The sequence below is a fragment of the Eschscholzia californica genome, unplaced genomic scaffold (genome assembly GCF_041429995.1).
Source record: "Eschscholzia californica isolate CP2 unplaced genomic scaffold, dmEscCali1.0.p SCAF_3, whole genome shotgun sequence".
In the NCBI taxonomy this organism is placed as follows: Eukaryota; Viridiplantae; Streptophyta; class Magnoliopsida; order Ranunculales; family Papaveraceae; genus Eschscholzia; species Eschscholzia californica.
Window position 1 is genome coordinate 802918 of NW_028238420.1, and position 19345 is coordinate 822262.

General features: G+C 36.6%; 4 protein-coding genes across 5 annotated transcripts; 1 reads left to right on the forward strand and 3 right to left on the reverse strand.

The window, feature by feature from the left end:
* The first annotated feature begins 2444 nt into the window (after positions 1–2444).
* On the forward strand, positions 2445–3412 carry LOC147547449 (glutaredoxin-C1-like). Its single transcript, XM_086665575.1, has one exon. It carries the CDS (start codon positions 2532–2534, stop codon positions 2964–2966), a length of 435 nt encoding a protein of 144 aa, XP_086521701.1. The 5' UTR covers positions 2445–2531; the 3' UTR covers positions 2967–3412.
* A 3160-nt stretch (positions 3413–6572) lies between these two features.
* On the reverse strand, positions 6573–10960 carry LOC147547450 (Pseudouridine synthase family protein). Of its 2 annotated transcripts, XM_086665577.1 has the most exons (13): positions 10745–10780; positions 10599–10713; positions 10442–10485; positions 10257–10334; positions 10064–10164; positions 9896–9983; positions 9476–9554; positions 9214–9296; positions 9001–9066; positions 8487–8543; positions 7860–7970; positions 7375–7619; positions 6573–7107 (listed from the first exon to the last, which is right to left on the reverse strand). In XM_086665577.1, exons 2-13 carry the CDS (start codon positions 10705–10707, stop codon positions 7005–7007), a joined length of 1164 nt encoding a protein of 387 aa, XP_086521703.1. In that variant the 5' UTR covers positions 10708–10713; positions 10745–10780; the 3' UTR covers positions 6573–7004. The 2 variants fall into 2 exon arrangements, with proteins under 2 accessions (XP_086521703.1, XP_086521702.1); XM_086665576.1 differs by having other exon boundaries at positions 10599–10960.
* A 246-nt stretch (positions 10961–11206) lies between these two features.
* On the reverse strand, positions 11207–14273 carry LOC147547451 (glutamate-1-semialdehyde 2,1-aminomutase, chloroplastic-like). Its single transcript, XM_086665578.1, has 3 exons — positions 13847–14273; positions 13223–13396; positions 11207–12544 (listed from the first exon to the last, which is right to left on the reverse strand). The coding sequence occupies exons 1-3, from the start codon at positions 14048–14050 to the stop codon at positions 11477–11479; spliced, it is 1446 nt and encodes a 481-aa protein (XP_086521704.1). The 5' UTR covers positions 14051–14273; the 3' UTR covers positions 11207–11476.
* A 1207-nt stretch (positions 14274–15480) lies between these two features.
* LOC147547452 (peroxidase 55-like) lies at positions 15481–19050 on the reverse strand. The gene is made up of 3 exons (XM_086669770.1): positions 18614–19050; positions 18096–18290; positions 15481–16109 (listed from the first exon to the last, which is right to left on the reverse strand). The coding sequence occupies exons 1-3, from the start codon at positions 18830–18832 to the stop codon at positions 15546–15548; spliced, it is 978 nt and encodes a 325-aa protein (XP_086525896.1). The 5' UTR covers positions 18833–19050; the 3' UTR covers positions 15481–15545.
* Positions 19051–19345: the final 295 nt, after the last annotated feature.

Here is a 19345-nt window from a genome sequence, read left to right on the forward strand (position 1 = left end):
TAGAAATTATTCTTCTTTTTTAAGCTTTTTCCCGAACAAAAGTATATTGGGTTTACTGTTTTTGTAATAGTACAATTTAGTATAATATTGAAAGGAAAATTGGCATTTTTGTAAAAATAAATTAAGAAAAGATTTTTTTTTATGTTGAAAGAAAAGAATTCTTCTTACTATCCCGTGGGAATAACAATCCACAACCCCCTCGCCATTCGCTGGACAACGTCCCCTGACAGATGTCTCTTGGTTCGGAGGCCCTATTACATGTCTGTATTGGGGATGTGGGCGACCACCCTCCTTTTTTATCTGGATTATAATTTAGAAGTGTTCCGTCATAATTATGCTCACGGTAGCTTCATACAAATTATACTGACTAAACTTAATTTAGTTTGATTAGCAATAAACTTAGTATTTAGAATAATATCTACTATTACATTAGGAGAAGATGAGATGAGTAATAACAAATTAAAAAATGAAAATTTGGATAGAGTTAAGAAGATTTTGGTATCAAACATACTAATCTTGATTAACTGATTTGGGGAGAACAAAGGCAAAAGCCTATTGATGCAAGGGTGGAATATAGTAATACATCTATTTGGGATTTTCCATATTCAAATCCATTGATTTTAAAGGACCATGCATCTTTCTTCCCTTTACAATTTTTGATACATTAGTTTTGATGAAAATCTTTTCTAATGTTTATCTCATAAGAAAATTGTAAAAATTTAGGTCACGCTTTTATTGAATAAAGTTAGTAGCTCGCTAGAGATGACGTATGAAATCCAATATTTTAAAATATTTAACCAACTTTTTGCATTAGTATAAGAAAATAGTTGCAATCCTGTTTAACTTTGGCATTTACGTAATGTTTGTAATATCAATATTTTTCGATAATTGAGTTTAAATGAACATGTGAACCATGCTGTGGACGTTGGGGCTTGGGGTGAGAAAACATTGGGTGAAACTGGTTGAACCAAATCGGACCAATCAATGGCAATTCCTTTTTAGGGGAACAAACCGAGATTTCATTGATTTTGTTTGGCTTCAGCTTCAACATTTGTAACTGTTCAAACAGAAACGGTCCATTACATGTCATAAACTAGTATAAAAGTAGCAGTTTAGCTAATTTATAACACTTTTGAGTATGAACATTTTAAAATTTCGTAATGAACTTATCTTATGATTGTATCACATTTTGGTGATAATATATGTTAAGATAAGAATATAAAATGAGCAATATGATGAAATTAATATGAGGAACTAAAAAATAAATAATTTATATTTTGAATAAGTTGGATCAACCAATCAAAGTGAGCAAAACCAAACTAGGGAACTTAATGTGTCGAAGTCTTAGTTGATTCTATTATGGTTGATCGAAAAATAATCGACAACCGATCAATACTAGTTCGTAGCTTGAATGCTAGCTTCGAGTCGTCTGAAAAACTAACAACCTTCTCACGGATTCCGTTAGATGGAGCAAAGCCAAAGATTTTATTTTGTCTATAGAGTTGATTGGAATAAGGGGAATATATATGGTCATGTGAGTGAGGAAGGTAATTAGGGTGATTTTGGCATATGTTTACTTAGGGCACGTTTGACCCGACAACAAGGACGAAAATAGACGTCTATAACCAACAACAACAACTTCCTCTCCCTCCTGAAAAAGCCTGCTCTTTTTGTCCCCTCTCCTCTCTCTCTCTCTCTCTCATAAACCCTAAAACCCTCTTTCTTTAATTATAAACAAGTCCCTCCTTTTTCCTTGCATGCGTCAACCACTGTAATAACTAACAAACAAAGACCAATTTATCCCCCTAAATTTAATATCAGAGGAGCTAAAGGCGCCTGTGAAAATTGCTCTTCACGCTCCCAGCCCTCTCTTTATTCCCCGAATGATTCTGCAAACCGATCTATCTTCAATTCTTGTCCTCTTCTCAACTAAACCTGCAAATCTTTTTCTTATACACCGAATAGCAACGAAAGTGTTTGATCCTCTTGCTTGCTGAAGGAAATCTGAGACCTAGGGTTTCCGAGCTCGAAGAGAGTTTGTTTTCGACTTAGGTTACAATACTTTCCGGACTGACCAGTATGATACCTTCGGACTAGGACTTCCAATGCATTTCTGAACTTGCTTTCGACTTAGGGTTTTCGAGCGTGAAGACACCTGCGGTTGCGGTACGATACCTTTGTACTCGTCAGTCCGAGAAGGGTTCATATAACTGTGTGAAGTCAAAGGATATTGACTGCGGTCAATCTACTCCGTAGGGTGCGAAGAGTAATTATTGAGGGCGCCTTTAGCCGGATTCAATATAATATTGCGCACATTCTCCCCCCTCACTTCCTAACTTATTAGTATTAAAAATAGTCCCTCACCTCACCTGTCCCTACCCACAAACACACTCTTGATATTCTCTATAAATACCCACCACCACCCTTTCCCTTTCTTCATCCATCACTCTCCACTCTTCTTTCTACTCTCAAACTGTAATTTCTTTACTTTCTCTCTCTAAAAACCTCCCATCTCTAGCTAGCTAGCAAAGATGCATTACCACCACCAGAGTAGTAGTGATCATCAATCATGGGGTTCTTACTTAGCAGCAACAACAACAGCAACAAGGAGTAGTAGTAGTGTTGTTGTTGGTTCTTCAGTAGTAGACCCATATGAGAGAATAGAGAGACTTGTATCAGCAAGTGCTGTAGTTATCTTCAGTATAAGTTCTTGTTGTATGTGTCATGCTATTAAAAGACTATTCTGTGGGATGGGAGTAAACCCTAGTGTTTATGAACTTGATGAAGATCCAAGAGGAGGTAAAGATATTGAAAAAGCTTTAATGAGATTATTGGGTACTTCTTCAGCTGTTCCTGTTGTTTTTATTGGTGGTAAACTTGTTGGTTCTATGGATAGAGTTATGGCTTCTCATATTAATGGTACTCTTGTTCCTCAACTTAAAGAAGCTGGTGCTCTTTGGCTCTGATCATTAATCATTAATCATTTCTAGATTTGAGAAACTATAGAAACAGAAGAGGAAGGAGGAGGAGGAATTGGGACTTGGGTATGGTTTTAATTTTGATTTCTCACCCATTTTGGATACAGACAATCTGTTTTTTTTCTTATAAAAGTAAGTTTTTAGGGTTTTTTTTAGGGTTTTTTTTAGGGTTTTCTTCTTTGTTTCTATGATGGGTAGTTTCTTTAGTTGATGTTGCAGAGAGAAATGTCTGTATAGTAAAGTAAGAAAACTTGAAGGAAAAAAAACAAAAGGAAAAAATGTTTCTTCTTCTCTCTTTTTCTCTATCTATCTTGTGTTTCTATTTTGATCTTTATTTCTAGAGAGAGAGAAAGTAGTGAGAGTGAAATGACTGTAACTTTGAACCTATTACCTATAGCTTGTTTTACTCCATTAAAATACAGTTTCTGGTTTTAGAATGTTCTTCTTCTACAGACAGAAGAATTTCCATTTCTGTAAAATTACTAATGGATATTGTTTTTTCATCCAAGGACCATATTAGTTAACCCTAATTAACGACAGTATCATTTACCCACTTCACCAGGAAACAAATTCTAAGTCTGGGCTAGTATCATCATCCAACCGTTGGTACACCACTTTCTCTCTGTTCATGAAAAGGGATACAGTTGGATAGAGATTCACACAAAATTTGTCCGTCACCCTATCACGGTTCGACAATGAGTCTTCTTCACCCATGTTTATCATAGGAGGTGAACAAAATTTATATTCAACGTGGATGGTAGTGGTTTCATTGAAGTAGTGGTAGGGGAAGGTTGTGGGGCCTAGTTTTTTCGTTAAAAGGGTGGGGGTCACGGCGTGAGTGTGTAATATTTGTTCTCTCTATACTTTCATGATGTATAAACCACGTCAGAATCGAGATAATGGGGGGTATCCGTACGATACCGTTGCCCTAAAACTGACAAAGATATTCTGTTACCCCCATTCAAACCCCTTGTTAATATGATGCTCTTGGTCCCTTGGAGTTGGCTTAACTTATCCTATTCCAACCACCACCACCACCACCACCACCGTAGTGATCAGGGGCGGCCCTGACAATTTGGTGGCCCGAAGCGAATGGTTAGAATGTGGCCCCTAAACATTTTTCGTGATATTCATACAACATATAAAACTATCAATTTACGAAAAGAAAAATGGGGTTTCAATCATGCTGATCTAGTGATATTTTTTAATAAAGACATTTAAATTATCCTCTCGTATGTTACCTCATAGTAAATCTTGCAAGACATCGAAAATTGCGAAATTGACTAGCCATCTTTTTTTATTGGGGAATTTAACGATACCCCCTCACCACTAATGTCAATTAGCAATACCCCTTTTTTCAATGGGAAGTTTTATAAGGCCTCCCCAATTTTGTTAAAAGGCCTCCCCATGAACCATTTTACTTGTTAAATTATCACTTAGGGGAGGCCTTTTAACAAAAATGAGGGGGCCCTATAAAATCTCCCTTTTTCAATTGGATTTTAGTGAAACTCCTTTTTTTCCCACTTAACAGTACCAAAATAGCCTTAAGATATAGTTACGAATAGTAATTTATTTTGCGAAAGTAAGAGTTAACGCTTATTCTTCGTATTTGTTCATGTTGTTTAAGAGTTACTTTTGTGTTTGACTCCCAATTTGGGACCAACTATCATTCTCATTGTGTTAAAAGAAAAAGAAGAGATGATAGTGGTCGTGGTGGTGTTGGTAGTGAAAGGAACGGGGATAAGAAGAGATTTTTCAAAAATTTGAGTGAAAGTCGCCAACCCTCTATCGGTGAGAACAAATAAAAAAGAAGATATGGGGTAGAAGAAAGAGGGAGATGAAGTCGAAGAGTGTGAAAGAAATGAGGAGGAAAAAGTTTTAAAGAGAAATTCCCTGCTGCGGTTAGATTTTCCCTTGATGAGAAATCGACTACGATCTACGTTAGTCGTTACAAGGTATTGATACATCATGAAGATGTGATTAGCACAATAACCGCCTAATTTAAACCATAATGAAAGAGGCCTAAAGCCCGACAAATTTATTATATTATTTACTTTATATATTACTTAAATTATATGTAAATTTTGGTGGCAAACTGCTTCCATCGAGACTCGATCCCACGATCGATCATGGGTTTAAGAGGATGTCCAAGCGCAGCATCAAAGAGTGGAGGGCGATTGGACAATTTAAACATACAAATGAATACTATATACATGCTACTAATGTTTTGAGATTATTTTTTTTTTTTTAGAAAAACAATATTTTCCAGATATTTATATAGAAAAAAACTAATGTTTTTTGAGAAATTAAAAAGATGATTTGAGAAACCAGAGAGATGAGTCACGTGTCACACGAGCTGGAGATACTAGAGAGAAAAATATGAATAGTGGATATGGAGGCTTTTAATTTAGTGGGGCCTACTTGTAAGTAAAAAAGTAAAAGTTGGTACTTTGTTTAGTTTAAGCTTTGGCCCACTTATTCCTCTATAATCTATTGGGCCTGCGTTTAAGTTTTACTTGGGAACATCTCTACAAGCACTCGTTGAGGATTGTGGCCCCTAGATTTTTGTGGCCCAAAGCGAGGCTTTGCTCGCTTTGGGCCAGGGCCGGCCCTGGTAGTGATACTATAGAAAGAGAAAGAAAACAAATACTCTTATAAGAATTACAAATTTCATTTGTTCTTTCTAACTTGTGGGTTAATAGGGTCTTGATTCTTGTTTTATACTTATGAAATATGCCTAAAAATGTAAATTAGATTCCACCCTTGTACGGTGCACTACTTGGGCACCTGGAATTGGAGTCTTGTTAGACACTTACTTGGTTATCAAGATTTATGACATCTTATTAGGAAAATAAATAAAATATAGATGAGAATAAATTGATTTCCAGTCCCCTAAATCTTAAATTTTATATATCTTTACCACCACTCCACCAGAGGTCTCATGTTCGATTCTCAGAGAGAGGTGGAATCAATAGTCACTGAATTTGAATTATCAAAGGTATAAAAAATGTACCAAATTTCTCGAACTTTAGGCCTATTTTATGTTGTTAGACTTTAAGTCTCTCTCATTATTGGTTTAACATAGGCGCCTTCATAGTGTATCAATGGCTTGTAACGTCTAACATAGATCGAAGTCAGATTTAAAAAAAAAAAAAAAAAAGATTCCTTATATACTCCATATTATATGCAAGGCGTATCTATATCGTGCTACGAATCCATGCCCTATAAGTGTAATGGTTCTTCGAATTCAATGTCAAAAGAAAATTAAAGGGAAAACATCTCTTTTCTTCTTTTATTTCAAGTAATGATCTCATAGTGACGATAATTCAACATGACAAAGATTGCAATTTGCCTTCAACTATAAAGCAATTAGAGCAATATAAAGTAAACAAATATACTTTTGCAGCAAAACTATGAATTAGATTCAAAGTGATATGTTTAATATGAATTAATTGCCATCGCCAACATCATCATCGTCGCCTTTATTCCAAAACATTACATAGGTCTACTCTATAGTCTATATGAAACCATTGGCTCAAATTGTTTTCCGCATCTTCAATGGTCGACATCAACTAAAGAAAACTATAAATTGCATTGGTCGAGAAAAAAATTCCGTTCTTAATTATCTTTTGTGAGAATAGTTCTACAGGCGCAAAACAGAGACGAGGTGGATCCTCTCCATCAAATTTCATATTTTGATGGACTACAAAGTAACTTAAGCCCATTCATGAAGTCCATAAAACCCAAATCTTGTATAATTACAATCTTTTTTTAAAGGAAAAATCAAGTCAATTCAGATAAATAAAGTTTGACAATTTTCCGAACAAATTTCAGATGCAACTCCAGAGTATCAGCAAATACCAAAAGTATATTCACCGGATAACTCTAAGAAGAAAGATAGCGACGAAGTGCCTGAAAATGAAAGAAAACAAGAAAGCGAACTGAAAATTGAATTACCTAAATATTTGATTGAAGCGGCAAAACTTCCGTATTTTGTGTTGGATCTTATCAAGTCCAAGAAAAGGGTTAATCTAGTCCAGCCCAGTCTGGGTATGGACATTCGTAACTCCATCCAGGACCTGTATATTTTGCACAATGCAACCATAAGCCCTCCTCATGGGCACCATATCTGTAATTACAACAAATGCAATAGTAGTAAATGACGCAGGAGATCTATAGCTTAACCGAACTGAATTGGCAGAACTCGAATAGGAAGAGAAAACGGCTTTTAAATCTATAATAGTTGCTGTTTTGGGTATTTTAATAGTCAATTAAGATAAAAAGCTTGGTCACAAATTTTGAATTTTACTTGACTTGTAATCACAACTGCGTGTAACCCGACTTGGGATTAGTCGAACGAGTAACATGGTCAACCAAACAGAAATAAAGCTCTTACCCTTTAGGAATCAAATCTGGGCAGTTGGTACACATAGGATCAATGCTGAAGTCCTCAGTTGGATTCTTCTCAACGTCGCCTAGGTGCTTGTCAGGTGGAATACCAGAGTCTGGTAAATGCTCTGTCGGCACAGAGGCTACTATAATAGCACTCGTTCCTCGAGTAGAACGAGGACTAACGGTTTCCGAGAGATAGAGTTCGTCATTAGCTATAGGATGGCCTAAATGTTGTAGATGCACCCGAATCTGTGTCAAGAAGACGCTGAATTTATTTTAAATGGAAAGGTACATTAGCTATGAAAGAAGCGTGATTACCTAGTTCAAGAGATTATTCACTGATAACAAGATATCTAGGTCTTAACTTAAGAGAAACAACAAAAAACTAATTTTTGTAAATTACAATCACAAAGAAATCATAGGATAACAATAGACAAGCAGAGAGGCTTTTTTGATAGTTATGGGAAGCAGAATTGCCAAATAGCTTACCTGATGAGTCCTTCCCGTGACAGGCTCGCATAACACAACACTATGAGTTCCATTAGTGCTAATCCTAGTAAACTTTGTACACGCAGATTTCCCATTAAGGCTAGTATCAACCTGCATAGAAGATAAACTTACAATATATATTGATGATACTTCAAAATACTATGCTTGATAAATATGGGTATAGGTATCCAATAGAGGCAATGGTACCTGCCCCTATGGCCCTATCCTTGTCATTTTTAATATCTCAAGACATATCTCAGTACCACATGCTTGGAATCAGATAACCAAATCAAGAAAAACTGAAAAACCCTAAATGCTTTTCAAAAGTTTCAAGCGATTCAGTTAATCCTCGGAAGTAGTTAATTTCAGATAGCAAACTATGACAAGGATACAGTACTTGGAAGGTAATCAATAACAAAACATATACTAGCTCAGGGGGACAGATTAGAGAATAATGTGAGGTTTATTCTACAACCCAAAAGAGACATTTTTTAGCATCGGTGACGGTGAGGAAAAAAACGTTAAGGAGATAAAACAACGAGTAAATAGGTACACACTTAAATTGAATATTCCCCCCACGTAATAGTATAAAATCTACTAAAATAAAGAGTCAAATAGAAATCTTACCTCCACTGTGCTCCTTCCTTCTCGAGCATTATAATTCACATTTGCATTGACAACTTGCTGAGGAAAATATCGTGCTGAAGTTAAATGGAAATTATGCTTTGTTATTGACTAAAATAACAAAGAAAAAAAGTTTAAGAATTGAAACTAAGTCTTTGCTGGTTCAATAAATTTTTCTTTGACATGTAACCACCAAACAAATCTATAAGCACAAAAAGGGTACATTTAGTTCAATGATGGCTTAAGGTGTGAACTTTCCGGTTGCTTAACGTGTTGTGTTCGATAACTTTTTATCATAGTGAAGCATAATTGGAGATTGAATGCAGTTAAATTACAATGTATGAAGCTTTCCAGTTCAAACGGTGAAAGATGAGGGCTACAGATAATTTTGTTTTTAATCTTTTTCAGTGACATCTCCGGAAGTATCCATTATTTCGTTGCAGAAACAAGTTCACTTTAGTCACATGAATAACACCACAAAATTGAGGCAGAACAGGTGAACAATCAGAGACCACACCTGTTTCTCCGGGAAAACACCAACAACTCTTGCAATATATTCCTTTTTCACTGCCCCTGCCTCAATCTGCAGTCATTGGATTTGATAAAACAACACAGTGGAATATATACAAATACATGTCTATGTCTAATGTACACATTTATTCTGGTTACCAATTCACCATCCAAATTTTGTACAACTTAAAAATAAACTTGTAAATAATTACTAGGTTACCTGTTGCCTAAATAGGTCAGCTTTAGCAGCAGTCTTTGCTATAATGAGGAGCCCAGAGACCAGGCGGTCTAGTCGATGCACTGCTAAGAAATTTTTAAGGTAAAAGCAGACATAATAGGCAGACAAAGACCACGGTTAACAAGAAAGAGGATCAAACAGTCCAAAAATGAACAAAAAGGTTAATTGCAGAGGGCCCAAAACAAGAATGAAAATCCATGTCATAAACAAAAATTTTATTCAGTATATAGTTTAGTTTGGATACGAAACAGAGGTGCTAAGCCATTTTCAGCTTGAAGAATGCCCACGATGGTGTTTTTACGATATTGACCGCAAGGATGCACCTACATACCATATGTCAATAAAATATTTCCACGCAAAACTAAGAAATATATGAAAATAATCGAATCAACACGGGTATATGTACTTGGGTCAATCAATTAACATTTTATCAATCGCCCGGTTCTTGAAAATATGTGGTAGTGTTTCAACTAAAATGTGGGTGAAACATGAGTCAGTTTAAAACGAACTAAAATAAGAACCACATCAAACAAGAGAAATGTGTAATTACATAAACAAAGCTACCATCGAATGGATCTACACACTCAATAAATACAACTAGAGGATAAGCAATCGATTCTGCGAAACTAAAAACGTCAATCAAAATTCAAGCGGAACCAATTACCGGTACAGATGCTGGCTTACATATAGTAACAACATCAGTCTCTTCCAGCAGAATTGGGACATCCCATGCCATCACTGGTGGTTCATGCCTTCAACAAAATTATGCTTAATCTATGTTTAATAACTCAGAATCAGATTTAATTGACCTGAAAATGTGAAATCCTACTACCTATGTAAGAAGTGGCTTATCTTTTGAGAAGGTTGGACAATATACGAAACCGGCACGATTTCACCATCTACCTGAATTCTACCACATTTTACAGCACTAACCTATAAAATTAAACAGAATTAGCAAGCTAAACAAACTCAATTAAAATGTGAAACAAATAAGTTTGATTCAAACTGGAATGAGAAATACATACATAGTAGTCGTGATTTCGTCCTTTAAATTCTTCAGTAAACAGATCAACAATGGTTTTCCCAGCCCAACGATTCTTAACCTAAACCCCAAATCAATGAAAAGAAAAAGAAACTGATAAAAACGCAATTAGGGTTTCAATAAGAAGTTGGAAGAAGGAGAGAGGAGAGTGGTTAATTGAAGACATACATGAGCAATGAACTCGAAGTAGTAAGGTCTAACGTGCCGCCTTCCTGAAACAAGATTCCCGCCAAAAAAAATAAATCAAAAGTATGAATGAAGAAGACAGAGAGAGGAAGACTAGAGAGAGAGAGAGAGAGAGAGAGAGACGGAGAGAGGTGAATACCGTTGCGGAAGATATAATCATGACGCTCGGGTGGGTTGGCTGGGGTTTGCCAAACGATCTCCATATCACCAGCAGCAGAAGCAGCTTCTGATGATCTTTTTCTCTTCATTTTAACCTTTTTTTTGTTGAACTCTCTTCATTTTAACCTAGTTACTTATGTGCCTAGTAAATTGGTTGGGGTTAATGTGGGCTAGGGATAATGTGTATAAACATTTGAATTGTCTTAAACTGGTTTGGGAGATGGTTGAGGGTCGCTATGGTCCTGCACGATCGTCTTTGGAGTACTTCTCTTTTCCACTTACTATTGCGGAGAAGGATGTCAGCTTTCGAAGACACGGAATGAAGAAAACCGTTTTAATTATGAATGTTATTTTCGTTTTTTCATGTCTATATCTCTTCTTTCAATGTTGGTTTTCTAGTGTTGCACTTTAGACTCCCTTTTGACGGAAAATCGTCACAACATCAATAACTGTTAAGACTTAGAGCGTTAGATTTCATCTGTAGAAGCCTACTGTCCCGAAGCTCAACAACGATTACTTGCTATTTTACTTCTATGGATCTCTAGAAATTGTTTTGACGAAAAGAAAAGAATTGGATAAAGAAAGGTAGATCAGAATGAACCTATTCATTTTAGCAAATAGAACAATTACAGTAGTTGTACACGATCCCAACAGCATTGTTACAAGCTGATAGCGTAATCTTAAGTTAAGCTAATCAAATGAGGAATCACATATAAAACATATTTAAGCTATAATCCAGATAGATAGATAGATAGAAACTCCCGAGCGTCAAATTCTCAGTCGTGCATAAACAGATAAAGAACAGCTACAAAATTCACAATCTGAAAGAAAAGAAGATAAAAGGCAAAGATCGACAATCTAAATCTGCCGTAGAACTTTCTCAGCTGCTGCTATAGTCTGCTCGATGTCTTCAGTACTGTGAGCCAAGCTCGTAAACCCAGCTTCAAACTGAGATGGAGCAAGATATACACCTTCTTCCAACATTCCTCTATGAAACCTTGCAAACTTAGCAGTATCACTCTTTTTAGCATCACCAAAACAATAAACAGGTCCTTCTGTGAAGAAAAACCCGAACATTCCACTAATATATCCACCACACATCTCATGGCCAGTCTTTTTCCCGGCATCTAAGATCCCTTGAGTAAGTTGTTGAGTGATCTTATCCAAATATTCGTAACTACCGGGTTCCTTCAACCTCTGAAGTGTGTGAATTCCGGCTGTCATTGCCAATGGGTTCCCACTCAAGGTTCCAGCTTGGTACATTGGCCCTGCCGGAGCTACCATCTGCATGATATCCTTTCTCCCTCCATAAGCTCCGACTGGTAATCCACCACCGATAATCTTACCGAGGGTAGTTAGATCAGGAGTTATTCCGAAATACTCTTGAGCTCCACCATAAGCCAAACGAAAACCAGTCATGACTTCATCGAAGATGAGGAGAACACCATTTTCTTTTGTTATCTTTCGTAGGGCATTTAAAAACTCGGGTTGAGGTGGTATGAAACCAGAGTTCCCAACTACGGGTTCGAGTATTATAGCAGCGAGTTCTCCTTTATGGGTCTCAAAGAGGTCTTCAACAGCTTTTAGGTTGTTTAATGGAGCACATAGGGTATCGTGAGTGGCAGCTTTTGGGACACCAGGAGAATCAGGAAGGCCAAGAGTAGCAACACCACTTCCAGCTTGAACGAGAAATGGGTCAGCGTGGCCATGGTAACAACCTTCAAATTTTATGATCTTTTGTCGGCCAGTGAAGGCACGTGCAAGTCGGAGCACACCCATACAGGCTTCTGTACCTGAGTTGACAAATCGGACCATTTCAATGCTTGGAACTGCTGAAATCACCATTTCTGCAAGTTTGTTCTCTAGAACACATGGAGCACCAAAGCTTGTCCCTTTCTTCATCGTCTCTGCCAAGGCTGCAATTACCTAGATGTCAAGTGTTACAGAGGATTAGCTAGATGACTTGGAATTATACAATAGCCTAGAGAGTGATTAACAAGTAAATTTGATGGTAATATGCATCTTCTAACTAGCACAACAAGTACCAAATGATTCATATCCATAACTTGACAGGATACATTTGTCATAGTCCTGTCCGAAGTAAAGTTAATAAACCTAACTATCTGTTTCATCAGTTTGAGTATGTAAGGGAAAACCAGAGAGCTACAAGATCTCGTAAGCCAACAGATCCTGGTCGATCAAGTGGCTTCTGACTTCAGGTATCACTATGTGGGTACTAGATGCCAGTGGCCACATTGACAGTCTTGAAATTTCAGTCGAGATATTCTTTAGACCAACTTGATAAAAACATATACCTGAAGTTCTGAATGCTAACATAAATTCAGTAAAGACGAGTTCTTGGACATACAATAATTCATAAATATATAAAAGTAGGGGTAAGAAACCGACTCATTTCTATCAAAAGAAATCTTGCAATGTAGTCATATAAACCAACTGAATTTGAAGCACAATAACACCATCCCTAAAAAGGTCCAAGATGAATAACTCGATATCAAGTTCAAGAAATATCGATGCCCATAAGCCACATCAACGTCTTCATGTATTTAAAAGTTTCATGCACAAGGTTAAGAGATATATTAGTACCTTATCATCTGCATGGCCGATGATCGCTGGACCCCATGAACCAACATAATCAATGTACTTATTGCCGTCAATATCCCACATATGAGAACCTTTGACAGAATCAATCACAATAGGTTGCCCACCAACTGAATTGAAGGCACGAACAGGCGAATTCACACCTCCGGGCATTAACTCCTACGAAACACAAACTCTCGTAAGTTTATATATATCGAGATATACGAGTCACAAATCTTATCGAAATCAAAGAAGAAACGAATGGACACGAATGGAGTGCGGGCACATGACATCTTGCCCGGACTTCGCTTCCCGAAATCAAAATTCACCAGTTTAACTTCATTGAAGACATATAATTGGGTAAAACATAACCCTAAAATTCAACAATAACTAAGTTTGAATTCTACCCAAATCTCCATTCATTTCTAACTCTAACTACATACCAACTTCAAAACACCAACTCCCTTACAAGATAAACATCACAAATCAAAATTCTGTATTCCTAATTGTCATAAAGGTTTCAAATTTGCAGAAAAGATGGGATTTTTATCATATATGTCTCAATTAACAAAGAAGAGAGACTGGGTAAGTACATAAAGTAGAAGAATTCAAATTAAAAAGGAAGTATACCTTGGCAGCTTTGAAAATTTCTTCAGATTTTTGAAGAGTGAAATTCTTTTTCTCGACTGAAACTGTCATTTTAATTTGAGGGGAAACTCCATGACAACGATGAGAGGAAGAAGAAGAGCGAGATGGGTTTTGAAGAGAAGTGGGTTTTCTCTGTGATAACTTGGATTGCCATGAGAGTCCTACCCCTGAAATTGCAGCTGCCATTTTCTCTCTCTCTCTCTAGTTTCAAACTTGTCTGAGAAAACGAAGAAGATAAGCGAGATCTCTTTGGTGTAGTGGTTGAGGAACCAGATTTTATCTCTTGAGGTTTGTATAAGTTCATCCTAACCGTTGATTTAGTGGATGGGCTTACTTCTGACCATCCGTTATCCTTCTAATCTTCTGACCCATCCCATGTGTTATTTTTTTTAAATACATCCCACATCTTAATACAACCTTTATACGACATCAACCAAATATCATAGACAAACAAAATATTTAGCTCATTTAGACCGACCAAAGGTGGCTTGTTGTCATAGTAGGAGAAATTCATTGCAAAAATTTGATACCTTCCAGAAATAAGGATAAATCTGTCAAAACTGAAACTAAGAATGTCGAAGTTGGACGAAATTTTGTTTCTTTGTACGAAATGACGCTCCACACATACATTGTAGCGTACCCCTTGTTTGACCTGCTTTGAGAGTCAAATTTTGTCGCCTCTCAAAACAGACTTTTTATAATTACGTTTACCATTTTTAATAAGTTATCTTTTCGGGAGTTTTATTAAAGATGTTATTTTATTTTGATTTTATAATATAGAGTAGTTATTTAGAAGTTATTTCGAATTTGATTAAATTAAAGGAATCCTAATGTTATATAAAATTATAGTTGGAGTAATTTTTTTATTTCTTTGATTTTTTCGATTTCCCAAGTGAAAACTTTCAAATATTACAGTAATTTTCTTTACTTTTAGTAGTTGCATTTAGTTTATCACTTTATTAATAAAACTATGAAACTATAGAAGTTTTCTTTATTTTTGTGTTTTCCGATTTTCTAAATTTTAACACACGTAAACTTTTGATGATTTTTTCGCTGCGTCAAATCGTCAATTGTCGCCTTGTTGACAATCAAGGATAATTTTACATCTAATCTACTAAACTTTATATCCTAATAATCCAATTCAAATAACCAAAGATTCCACCTTCTCTGGTGATTCGAATCTAGGACCTCCAAGGCTTTCTAGAGTTTATGACAACACCTTGGAACCACTTGGGCTACCCACTGTTGACAAAATTTCATTATAACGTAAACAAATATAAGTTATGAGAGGAAGCCCCCACTTTTCAATTTTGTCGACAAATTTACAAACCTATCATTATTTTCTTACATTAACCAATATAGACTATTACCGCTATGTGTGGAAAATTTTTGAATTTTCAAAATTTTTGTGTGGAAAACGTCTGTTTCCCCCACAATTATTAACAACCACTAACTACTACCGCTATGTTGTTTAATGCATTCCCTTTCAACAAAAAAAAAAAAAAACTACTTCGGCTATGTGCTTTCAATGAGACCTGTTGAGGTTAAGGTAATCTGACTTAATGATTTCAAATCGGCATAAATTTTGACACTGCATACCAAATTAAACTCCCGTGTAATACAACTTTTCGTATTATTAAGCATAATGATTTCTCTAAATGTTTTGTTAATACAATAAAGCTCAGTTTAGTTTAGTGCAATCCCTTCTTATCTCTCCTTCATTTCCAGTTTTAACCCCAATTCTTCCCATTTTTACCATGGCAGACCCAAATTCATCGAAAAACAATTTCTGATCATTGGCATACTTGTCAACCAACCAACGGCTCAGATTATTCCCACCTGAAAACAACACCTGATCGGACGTCAACAAAGCTTTATAGTCAACCAAACTTTTGAAGAAGAGATTATCGAAAGTCAAGTCATTATACTGATCCAGTGCTTGCACGACGTATGGATCAATGTGTGGGATTGGACAAGCACTAATCAGATTTCTCCTTAGAGTGGGGTCCATCGTGGGGTCTCTTCTGTTGACTCGGTCAACGAATTCAATACAGTGTGAAGCTCCTATTGTGTGGGCCCCTGATAATGTGACGAGATCTACGGTGGAGAGACCCTTAGATTTGAATAGACGGATGAGATCATTCAGGTTTGTTTCTCCAGATGGAATTTCAGCTTCTGCATTTTGAGCTAGTGAGATCCGTCCGTCCATTCTTCCTTTCTCAACTTCCCAGTGTGGCCCACCTGACTGAAAAATACTGATTTATATTAGTGTTTGGATAAAGAAAAAAAACGTTATAACATTGTTATAACAAAAAAACGGTACATTATACAACTTAGTTGGGTGCTTCTAAAGGCACCGGGCCAAAAGGCTGTTAGCATCCATCTCTATTAGCACCATGCCCAACCGCTACTTTCTCTATTAGCACCGTCCAACTATGTAGGCACCCGTCAAGTGGAGGTAACCGTAACTAGGGGTGAGCAGCGGTCGGTTTTTTTCGGTTTTGGTTTGAGCCGAAACCGAATCAATAAGTGGCGGTCTGACCAAATCATCGGCCAAAGTCGAGCCGACCATTCGGCCGGCCGACATGGTTCGATTCGGTTTGGTTCGGCTCGGTTGAGTTCGGTTGATCGGTTTAACCGAGCACAATTTAGAGAAAATAATAACTAATGTTATTCATTTCATTGCATATATCGAAAATAAAAATTAAGTACCCATCTTGCTTTTCCACTATTGGATATACCGAAAATTAATTAAAATTTCATCGTACTTTTGCACCATTGCAAACAAAAAAGTAAGTAGAAGTGCGAAAGCAAAGTCAATAATGTTAAGTTACTAACTAAGAATAGGTTGTGGTACATAGAAAAACAATGAAGACTTACCTCTAAAACATTTCAATGAATAGGTTGTGGTTGATGAAGCCGACAACAACTACTATGAAGGATGGTGGACAATAGTATGGAAGAGTTGATTAGGTTTTCTATTTTTTTTCCTTTGTAGTTCAACACTTTTTAACTTTACAAAATTATTATTTTAGTTTTCTTTAGGGTTCGGTCGGTTCGGTTTGGGCGGTTTTTAGAAACTCAAGTCGGAGTCAAACCAGACCGATTTGAGTTTGATCGGTTTTTCGGCCGAACCGAGTCGAACGGTGATCGGTTCGGCCCAAAAATCGATCGGTGCGGTTCGACTTAGTTTGGTTCGGCCAATTGGTTCGGTTTTTGCTCACCCCTAACCGTAACCCTTCCATCCATCTCTCACAAAATGAAGAATCAGAACAATTCTCTTCTGATCCCAGGTATCTTCTTCTACTCTTATTACTTCCGACACTTCTCTTTCTTTCTCTCTCGCTAAAATCTCTTCTTCAATCCATCAATCGTTCTTCTCCAAAGTGATCAAATTTTCAGTTTACCTTATCTGAACAAAATGGCGAATTTGAATCATCAATGTTTTAGAAATGAAGAAGAAAGTCTATCAGTTGAAGCAGCAATTAGGTTCACAGTTTTCCCTGAAGACGTTCAATTTTGCATCCTCTCATTCTTATCACCTCCTGAGATTACTTCATTTTGTTGTACTTCCAAACTTACTTCATTTTGTTGTACTTCCAAACGATTATCTTCCCTCTGTGATTCAAATAGCAAGCTCTGGTTCTCCATATGTGATAGAAGATGGGGTCCAAAAGTCAAATCAAAATATGGGGAAGTGGGTTGGTTCAATTCAAGCTCCTTTATAAAAGTCATGTTACTGTGGAAGAAAGTCATAATTTTGCTGCATCATTGTCTCCAGAAAGCCGGAATCTAGGGTTTCAAAGGAGTCCCAATGGCAATGATTTAGGGGTTAGGGAGGATTCAATTGGGTTATTGAGTACATCTCCAGGGAGTTTACCAGAACATGATCTATCTTTTCAAGTAGTAATTTTCTTAGTGCCTCGACCTAGGATTTTGTTTTAGAAGAAAAATAAATAAGTATTATTTTGGAAGAAGATAGAAGAAGTAAGCGTAAGTGAATGTCACCAACATTAAAAACCGGTGCTTATAGAGAACTCGGGTCAATGGTCATTGACCCAAGTCATTAAAATTTCGGATGCTAACAGTCTTTTGGCCCGGTGCCTTTAGAAGCACCCAACTTAGTTTCTTGATTTAAACATAAACTTGACATAGTCTACTCTGGTTGAAGATTGACTTAAACTAGGTATAACGTTTTCTATCTAAAATGATATTGAAAGACCTTACTTACCAAGACTACAACATCACGAGCTAAGATGGCGAGGATGTCTGAGCACGATACAACACCAGGACATATTTCTTCTAAACTTTTCTTGGCACGTACGATAATATCAAACCCATCTCCAGCCAATGAGAGATTGATGTTGGCATCTCTCTCTGCTATGTTATCCGTCGTTGATGTAATCAATACCGATCCATCACATCCCTACAACATCATAGAATGCATAATGAGAAAAGGATGTCAATACCATGTTTTGAAATATAAAGAGAAAGAGAGAGAGAGAGAGAGAGAGAGAGAGAGAGAGAGAGAGAGAGAGAGAGAGAGAGAGAGAGAGAGAGAGAGAGAGAGAGAGAGAGAGAGAGAGAGAGAGGAGAGAGAGAGAGAGAGAGAGAGAGAGAGAGAGAGAGAGAGAGAGAGAGAGAGAGAGAGAGAGAGAGAGAGAGAGAGAGGAGAGAGAGAGAGAGAGAGAGAGAGAGAGAGAGAGAGAGAGAGGAGAGAGAGAGAGAGAGAGAGAGAGAGAGAGAGACCTCAACAAAACAGTCATGGAAGAAAAGTCTGAGAGTGGCAGGGAGAGTGATATTAGGTCTTGGATATTCATTCATCTTCTTTGATAATACTTGACTAATCTTTTCTTCTACATTTGGGCATGTCTTCTGATAGAAATTGACAGAAAGAGATGAAGAATTCACTAACAAAACCCAATTCTTCATCATCAACAAGATAACCAACAAACCCCATAAACCCATTACTACTACTTCTTCTCTGTTTCTTCCTATTCAGTCTTACCCCTTTCCTCTCTGTGGGTTTATATGAAAAAATGGTTACATTTTCATAAAAGATCAAAAGAAAATGAAAATAACTTTTTCAAGATTGAAGGTGAAAAAGGAAATTGGAAAGAAAATAAGTAAGGGATAAAAGAATAGAAAGGACATTTTACTCCTATTGGATCTAAACAAACAAAAATACAAAAAGTGAAAGAAGTCATTAACTAAATTTAACATAAGTGTACCTACTTTTTTTTTTGTTAAGGATAAGTGTACCTACTTGATTAATGAATCCTATTTAGTGGTTGTCACAAAAGTCATGCTATCTTACTCGGTTCTAAACTAGTACTTGGTAATGCAAATTCTTTTTTTTTTTGTCAATGAGGTTAAATAAAATAACTCCCAACAAATTATACGTAGACGGTTGAATTTACTAGGTCCCAAGAGATTTCTTTTTGATGAAAGAGGTCCCAAGAGATTAAAAAATTATCATAA

Coding starts and splice junctions, on each gene's coding strand:
- LOC147547449 (XM_086665575.1), top strand. CDS start 2,532: ATGCATTACCACCACCAGAGTAGTAGTGATCATCAATCATGGGGTTCT.
- LOC147547451 (XM_086665578.1), bottom strand. CDS start 14,050: ATGGCAGCTGCAATTTCAGGGGTAGGACTCTCATGGCAATCCAAGTTA. Junction 13,397..13,846: donor AAATTTTCAAAGCTGCCAAG/GTATACTTCCTT, acceptor TGTGTTTCGTAG/GAGTTAATGCCCGGAGGTGT. Junction 12,545..13,222: donor TCGGCCATGCAGATGATAAG/GTACTAATATAT, acceptor CTTGACATCTAG/GTAATTGCAGCCTTGGCAGA.
- LOC147547450 (XM_086665576.1), bottom strand. CDS start 10,707: ATGAAGAGAAAAAGATCATCAGAAGCTGCTTCTGCTGCTGGTGATATG. Junction 10,335..10,441: donor ACTTCGAGTTCATTGCTCAT/GTATGTCTTCAA, acceptor TTTGGGGTTTAG/GTTAAGAATCGTTGGGCTGG. Junction 10,165..10,256: donor GACGAAATCACGACTACTAT/GTATGTATTTCT, acceptor TTAATTTTATAG/GTTAGTGCTGTAAAATGTGG.
- LOC147547452 (XM_086669770.1), bottom strand. CDS start 18,832: ATGGGTTTATGGGGTTTGTTGGTTATCTTGTTGATGATGAAGAATTGG. Junction 18,291..18,613: donor TCCATGACTGTTTTGTTGAG/GTCTCTCTCTCT, acceptor ATGATGTTGTAG/GGATGTGATGGATCGGTATT. Junction 16,110..18,095: donor CTCGTGATGTTGTAGTCTTG/GTAAGTAAGGTC, acceptor AGTATTTTTCAG/TCAGGTGGGCCACACTGGGA.